Source organism: Anneissia japonica, unplaced genomic scaffold (assembly GCF_011630105.1).
Source record: "Anneissia japonica isolate Jap-2015-1 unplaced genomic scaffold, ASM1163010v1 scaffold4988_len2956909_cov206, whole genome shotgun sequence".
In the NCBI taxonomy this organism is placed as follows: Eukaryota; Metazoa; Echinodermata; class Crinoidea; order Comatulida; family Comatulidae; genus Anneissia; species Anneissia japonica.
The window spans coordinates 1674769-1682527 of record NW_022696345.1 but is presented as its reverse complement, the minus strand read 5'-3'; the positions used below and the strand labels follow the sequence as shown (position 1 = coordinate 1682527).

Below are 7759 nucleotides of genomic sequence, written 5' to 3'. Positions count from 1 at the left end.
TACATTTTTCCAGAAAAAAAATATATATATAGTATTCAATTGTAAGTTTTACTTAACTTCTGGCCATTATCATGAATTTTCTTACCTCAGTCCCTCTCTGGCCCCGGCCCTCTATATTTCAGTATCCTGGGTCCGCCACTACAATGGCACACAAAGTCGATGAGACTAGAGAATGTAGTTGAAAATTAGGTGGAACATGATCTTTAAGAACACTGTCCATGTTAATACCGAAATTAAGGAGAATAAAATAATAGAATGACGATGAGCAGGGAATCCTAAAGCAACTAAATTGAGCACTTGATGCGGCAAAATTTCATGTTCGAGGTAAAGTGCCTTTGTATAGGATGACAAAGTGTGCTGTATTTTGTTATTAGCGTATTGATTTATTAAGATATAAATACCAGCAAAAATAATTAGGCCTACTAATTGATTTGATCAGAGAACTATAAAAGAGATTGTGTTAATCTATCATACGGCAAAAAGGAGCTCGTACAATGTTTACAGATTTAACTGTTAGCTAGACCTAAAAGCTAGGCTACATTTGGTACTTACTGTATTTGCTTTTCAAGATGTCGAATGAGATTATGTACGACGGCAACCCAGAAATGAGGCAACCAACATCACCGGCTGAGGAGGTAAGTTAGTGTCCTGGTGATAATTTTAAAGCGATTTAGTACGACCTGGCGTGGAATTTTGTTGACTTACATTTAAACACTATTTCTATGCCTTCTTAGAATGCCAGCTGCGCAGTCTCCTACTGAAAACACTGTAGCGAGCTTTGAATCCTAAATGTGCGTAAACCTTTCCATAGCCTGTTACAAAGCCAGGAGATCTAGAGAACACGCTGTCTAAAAGTATTAATGTCAAGTTGTCGGATTTCATCGCTTCCAAATTCCCTTAATTCTTAACTTTAAATTTTCATTGTACATGTATGTCGATTTAAACATAAAATAGCATGGCTTGTCCACTAGTTTCTCTCCTGCTGCACATCTCCAGAAAAGATGACTCTCAGTACAAATTTGATGTGTGTCACTCACGATTGGGACAGCGTATTTTTAGACTGCAAGTCATCTTCACATCATATATTGCCTTTTAATCACCTTAGTATTTTGGATTTTGAAGAAGCAATTTTTGAACTACAAATTAATAACAATAATATTATTTAATTAAAGCGAAATCGACAAAGTACACCTCAATTTACTATTTAATATAAACAATTTTGCCGAGTACTGAGATCTTGATCCTGACCAAAACTACACAATCTTTATATAAAGCTTCTCTAGTTTATCCATTTTAACGCAAGATCATGGAATTTATTGTGATCTTCCATTTTAGTTTGATATTATTGGAATATCGGAAACATGGTTTAATGAGAATAGTGGCTTACTAAATAATACCCAATTATACAATTTTATGTGAAAATAGGTAGGCAGGTCTGGGGGTGGGGTGTTGTCGCATTGTATATAAATACTTCACGCTCTTTTATTTAAAGTGACCTCTCCCTAACAACTGCTTCTTGTGACTCAATATTTATTGAAATTATTCAAAATCAAGGAAAGAATGTCTTACCTGGAGTTGTTTATAAACCACCAGATGTAAGCTCTAAACCTTTTGCAATCAGGTTGATATATTACTTGCAAATCTATGTAAAGAAAATCAGTTTAATTATATCATGGGGTTTTCAACATTGACCTTCTTCGAAGCAGCATCACTAGCTCAACACAAAACGTTTTAAACTCTCTATTTAAAGCTCCATGTATACTGTATATAAGTGTATAGGCGGCCATAATAGACCGAAAGTAACGGCTGATAGTGCTCCACGGTTGTGACAATTTATTAATAATAATTATTATTTATTAGTCTTATCAACTTCCAATTCTGTATTAGCAGCTCTACTTTGTATTTTCGTATTTACATATTATTATGAACTTCTAGACATGTCGAATAACCAGTTGTCTGCTAACGTCAGCCTTAGCGGCAAGTCTAGGCACATCGTTTCTCGTTGGGTACAATATCAGTGTAATGACGGGGCCGTCGGCAGTAAGTTTTTATATGGTGTGGAAGTTTATATTAAATCATTAGTAGGCATATTATTACTTCTACCACTACCATTACAAACATAATTATTATTATATTAAAAATCATTCAATGTATATTCCTTGCTGGTTACACAATAAAGACTTTTCCTTTTGAATAAACACAATACTTATATTTATTTTAATCAAGTTCATACAGACATTTTACAACCTGTCCTACTATGATCAACATGGACTTTATTTATCAGAGGGTCACTCTTTATGGCTTTGGGCTTTCACCATCGCCATATTTTGTATCGGAGGGTCTCTGGGAGCATTGGGATCTACATATATATCTGACGTCTACGGCAGGTAATTATTTACATATTTATTTTACGAAATGAAGTTGTTAAATTTACTAGTGTAAAGTTTTCGCATTTAACTTTCAACCGACTACATAAAACGTATAATTAGACTAATAAAAATTGTGCTATATCATTATACTCGGAGGACGTTTATAGTTCAAATGGTAAAATGGATTCAATACTGTATTATATATAGGCGAGGAGCGTTACTCATGACATGTGCTATTGCAGTATTGGCATCTGTTTTGATGGGGATTAGTCAATTAATAAATGTTTACCAATTGGTCATCGCAGGAAGATTCATAATCGGTGTTGCTGGGGGTAAGAGTATAAAACAATATAAATTTATAATAAATAAATTAATGACAGCCTCGTCAGGAGAAATTATAATTAGTATTACAGTATTGTGTAACGTTTTTATTCAAAATTCCTTCAAAAGGTATGAATACCTTGTCATGAGACAAAACACAAAATTAGTATGAAAAAGAAAGAGCTAAACAAACACTAAATTATAATACTATTGATGTTTGCCCAAACTGACGTGTTATACTATATACTGAATGCTCGGTACGTTCCCAAATACTTGCGAAAGCTTTTTGGTTGAGTGGTTAAGACACCATGCTTTTTATCAGGAGGTTTTGGGCTCGATTCTTACCCGAATCTCTTTTTGTCACAGGCATCTGGGAACATATATCTGAGCATTCAGTACGATAACACGTCAGGTAGGGCAAATATCATTCTTATTATTGCCGTAGTATTATAACTTATTAATTTAGTATTACATTACTGTATTGCTACTGATCATTATCTATAATTTTCATTACTTATAAATATTTTGATAATTGTAACCAGTTCCAGCTTTAATAACATATAGGAATTGTTCTGGTTACCACGCCACTTTACTTGTCCGAGATTTCGCCTGTACGGTTCCGTGGAGGTGTAGCGGCAATCCACCAGCTAGGCGTATCCCTTGGCATTCTAGTAGCACAGGTAAAATTCACCCGGTAATTGAAATTTAGTCTACATGTAGCGTAAATAATAATGAAATTAATAATAAGTCATATTATTAGTAATAGTCTTAAGTAATAACTATATTATTGTTATATAGGTGTAAATTTCTTTAAATTATTGTTTTTCTTGTAATCAATAATATTTAATATTATTACAAATGCAAATATTATTATTAATTATATTATTGTTCAAACATTTAAAACAGGCCTAATGACAGTATAGTAGTTATCATTGTTATCACTTATGATGTATTGTTACTGTAAAAGTTGCAATACTAATTAGTGTTATAGCGATTATTACTGTTAGTATTCTTAATGTTAGCATCATATTATATACAAATTATTTAATATAAATTTTGTTACAATATCGAAATAGCTCCTTGGACTCTATCCGCTTTATACGCAAGAGCTTTGGCCAATACTGCTTGCTATGACCGGCGTCTTCAGTTTAATTGGCTGTAGTGTGTTAGTATGCTGTCCAGAAAGTCCAAGGTGGTATCTTATAAGATCCTCCACCACCCAGCATGTAGGAGGTATAACACTATTTAATATGTTTCTTGTTTCTTGTTTTCTCATACAATGAGTTTTACTTTACAATTGTACATAATAGTATAATCATATATAAAGCTATAGAATAGGATGGTACCTGTAAAATAATTTATAATTATTGTTATTTATATTGCATACTGTAGGCCTATTATTATAAGAAGCGTAACGAATAAATAACTATAATTAAAACGTGTACATAGTATCACTGCTGTAATAATAAGATTAATATTTTTCAATCTTATAATCAATTTTATACAGCAGGAGTTAGTATTGACCTCTACTATGGCTAACGATAGGTACGCTTTCTCCAATATAAAGGTTTTTTCTATGAATAGAATGACCTGTACGAAACACGAACTCCTGTAGACCAAACTCAGTACCGTTACAATTTTAATCGTGCGGGAAATATCCTCAAGATCATAATCCTGCTTGCTGGTGGTTGAGTGCACTGTGAACTGTGCAATGGAAGGTTCCGACCGTCTGGCAGCGCTGTAGTTATATGCTCATTTAGTATACCGTTACAATTTTAATCGTGCGGGAAATATCTTCAATATCCAGTACCGTTACGATTTTAATCGTGCGGGAAATATCCTCAAGATATATTATTATTATACATTATTATTATATTATTATTATATCATTATTATATTATTATATCATTATTATATTATTATTATATCATATTATTATATTATTATTATATCATGTTATTGTATTATATATTAACAAAATCTCTATTATGACTAGAATCTGAGGCTCTTCTCCAGGACAATGAAAACAGATACAGAGCAAGAGAATGTAAGTAAGCTACCATTTAATGTGTTAATCTTTTAAATACTCAGACCTACCGGTCACTACTAAAAGCGGACCATTAACCGCTGTGGTTGGTTGTGTGATATATATTTGTATACTGATGGGTGTTGGTGTAAATTATGCATGCACAACTCAGAATTTGTTTGCAATTCCTATACTAGCCCTTATAAATACTTAATGTGAATGCCTATGAAAACCAATGATATTTGGCCCATTGCAACTTTTAGTATTGAATCTTTATTTAAGATTTTGTGAGTGATAGCTCATCATCTGAATATGATAATTTTGAACAATATTTATAATTTTTTTTTTCTAATTTTAAAAGCTCAATAATTCTTTCACAAGATAAGCAGAAACGATGTACTACTTACAATAACTGAGGTGGAGTATTTTTTCCATTAGTCATAATGTTTTATATAATTTTTAAAAAGTAATCTAGGCCTTTTTTTGACGTTTTTTAGCTTTAAAACGTCTTCGAGCTACTGGAGATGTTGAAGTTGAAATAGCTGAGATGTTATATGAACGAAGGCAGGAATTGTCGGCAAGTCGAGTAGGGATATTGGATGTAATAACTTTGAAAGATCCAATGTGGAAATGGCCTTTGATCATATCTATAGTACTCCATTCCAGTCAGCAGCTTGCTGGAATAAATGCTGTGAGTAATATTTACGAAATATAATGTTAAATATCTGTAATTAATGTGTTCATGTAATAATAATTTAAAATGGAATTCAATTCATTTTAATTCTATCCAATATAAATGTATAAATAATTATAAGTTTATAAATATACAATCAGATAAAATGAGAAGACACATAATAAACTTCGATAGTAAAAACAGTAAAATCTTAAAAAAGTGACATTCTCACATAAAAAAGAACATGAATCTCACAAAAAAGACAACATTAAAAAGTATTAATTATATTAGTATTCTTATTATTAGGCCTATTATTATTATTATTATTATTAATATTATTATTAATATTATTTCCATCATCATTAAGATCATCACAAAACTATTTCAAATATTCATTAAAAATTATAAATTTTATATACATTTTATGAAAAAAATTTAAGTTCAAGAACAGATTGCAAAAATGATCCCAAACAAGGTCTTACGTAGGCCTACTGCCGCCATGGAGGATATAAATTAGGATAAAGAAATTACAGAGGTTATCTCCTCCATGGTACACCAATTAATGTTGATTCTACTAGTTATTAAAAACGTCAATATATATACAGTATAATAAATTTTTTGATCTGTCTGTCAACATGAATCATATGAATTATTTATTTCCACCAGGGTACACCTGAATGTTGCATTCTGATCCAGCATCCACGTTTATATGCTATAAAATCTTACTAAGTCATAATAGTATCTTTATGCGAACTAATAATGTATCCACTGAATTTGTTTTATTAGGTAATGTATTACACAACAGAACTCTTTATTCAAGCGAGTTTAAGTAAAGAAGTCGTCAAGGTTGCGACTTGCGGTACAGGTCTTGTGATTGTTATAACTGACGTCATAACGGTAAGTGGCGCTGCATGTTACGGTTCCCTGTCACACCATGTCAATTGACTATTAAAACTTAAAGCGCTGGGTAAATACTGAACATGAGATGAAAATAACATCTATTTAACCATTATTTATCATCAAATATAATACAGTACACAATTCATCACGTAATGTGTCTCACAAAGCAGAAAGTAATATTTAGCATAATGATTGTTATACCTGATCTACTTTGGCCATGTAAAAAAATAACTTGTTGATCGATCACTCCCCCCTACATAAAAAAATCACCCGACCATTTTTTTTTCCGTCTTCCGCCCATAATTCAACTTCGACTAGGCCTAGGCTTTTTTTATTTGTAATTATTTGTCTTTCATTTGTCGTATAAATTTCATCTGATCAAACACTACACTGGAAGATTCGTCAAAGTCAACAACCACTTACATGAGCTCTTGCACTCCATGAAGGATTCGAAGACTTGGCATGTATCAATGGGGTGGTTTCATTCCAGATTAAAAAAAAAGAAAAAGAAAAATACAAACCTCCCTCCCTACCCACTTTTTTTTTAAAGGGTGATTAACTCTTATTTTTTACATTCATAGTTCGGCCTTAAGCATATTAAGGCATACAGCATAATATTGTTTTGTTTTTTTTCTTCAGATTTTCTTTGTGGACAAATTAGGAAGACGATTCTTCTTGCTTTTATCATACTCGGTGATGGCAGCGGCAACTGTCTTCTTGACAGTGTCAATGACAGCAAATGTAAGGAAATATGTCGTCTGCATAGTATTTTGCACGTAGAAATAATATCAAAATTCATTAAGTACGATACTTGGAATGCATATGTAAAATACATAATTATTACAATAATGATAATACACAGGACATATTACAATGAAATGACATTGACAATTTCTTTTATTTTCGTTGAACATCAATTAATAAAATCATACAATAATCATAAATAATATTACAATAGTTTAGCAGTCAAAGAAAAGGAAAAATCCCAGAAGCATTTACAATAACAATAATATAATCGTTGAAAATTCTGAATAAACGTTATATCATATCATATCTACAGTGCCATATACTTCCCTATTATTCATGTATGTTTAATTGTATGTACATCTAACTATAATAATCATCTATATTATTGATACAGGAACACAAGTTAATACAAGAACATAATTTTTTTTAAATATTTTTTTTTAATATCCCAACACCCATATATTTATAGTTTAAATTTTTCATATATAGGGTGATGTATGGCCTTATCTATCGATAGTTTCTGTGTACATTTTCCTCTTTGGATTCTCGCCTGGACCAGGTAAGCAAACAAAATATATAAAGTGGTATCGCTTTCTGCTAATGTTCCTCGTTGTTTATGAATTAATTTTATACAGCTTTAGATAATTATTTGGGTCACATGAGTTTTCTCATCATCATTGGTGGATAGTAGTACAGTGTTACGTAGTAAGAATACACACATCT

The 7759-nt window shown here is 31.6% G+C and overlaps 1 protein-coding gene across 2 annotated transcripts in view; it reads left to right on the top strand.

Annotated features, from left to right (window-relative positions):
• The first annotated feature begins 458 nt into the window (after window positions 1-458).
• Window positions 459-7759, top strand: part of LOC117101844 (solute carrier family 2, facilitated glucose transporter member 5-like) — a 9703-nt gene continuing 2402 nt past the window's right edge. Inside the window, exons 1-11 of one of the 2 annotated variants that reach the window (XM_033241949.1) lie at window positions 459-635; window positions 1936-2040; window positions 2227-2387; window positions 2577-2701; window positions 3255-3370; window positions 3767-3923; window positions 4687-4737; window positions 5214-5407; window positions 6176-6286; window positions 6929-7030; window positions 7526-7595. In XM_033241949.1, the coding sequence (XP_033097840.1) occupies window positions 570-635; window positions 1936-2040; window positions 2227-2387; window positions 2577-2701; window positions 3255-3370; window positions 3767-3923; window positions 4687-4737; window positions 5214-5407; window positions 6176-6286; window positions 6929-7030; window positions 7526-7595 (1258 nt within the window). In that variant the 5' untranslated portion in view covers window positions 459-569. The remainder of the gene's footprint in view (window positions 636-1935; window positions 2041-2226; window positions 2388-2576; window positions 2702-3254; window positions 3371-3766; window positions 3924-4686; window positions 4738-5213; window positions 5408-6175; window positions 6287-6928; window positions 7031-7525; window positions 7596-7759) is intronic. The other variant, XM_033241950.1, reaches the window with a different exon arrangement.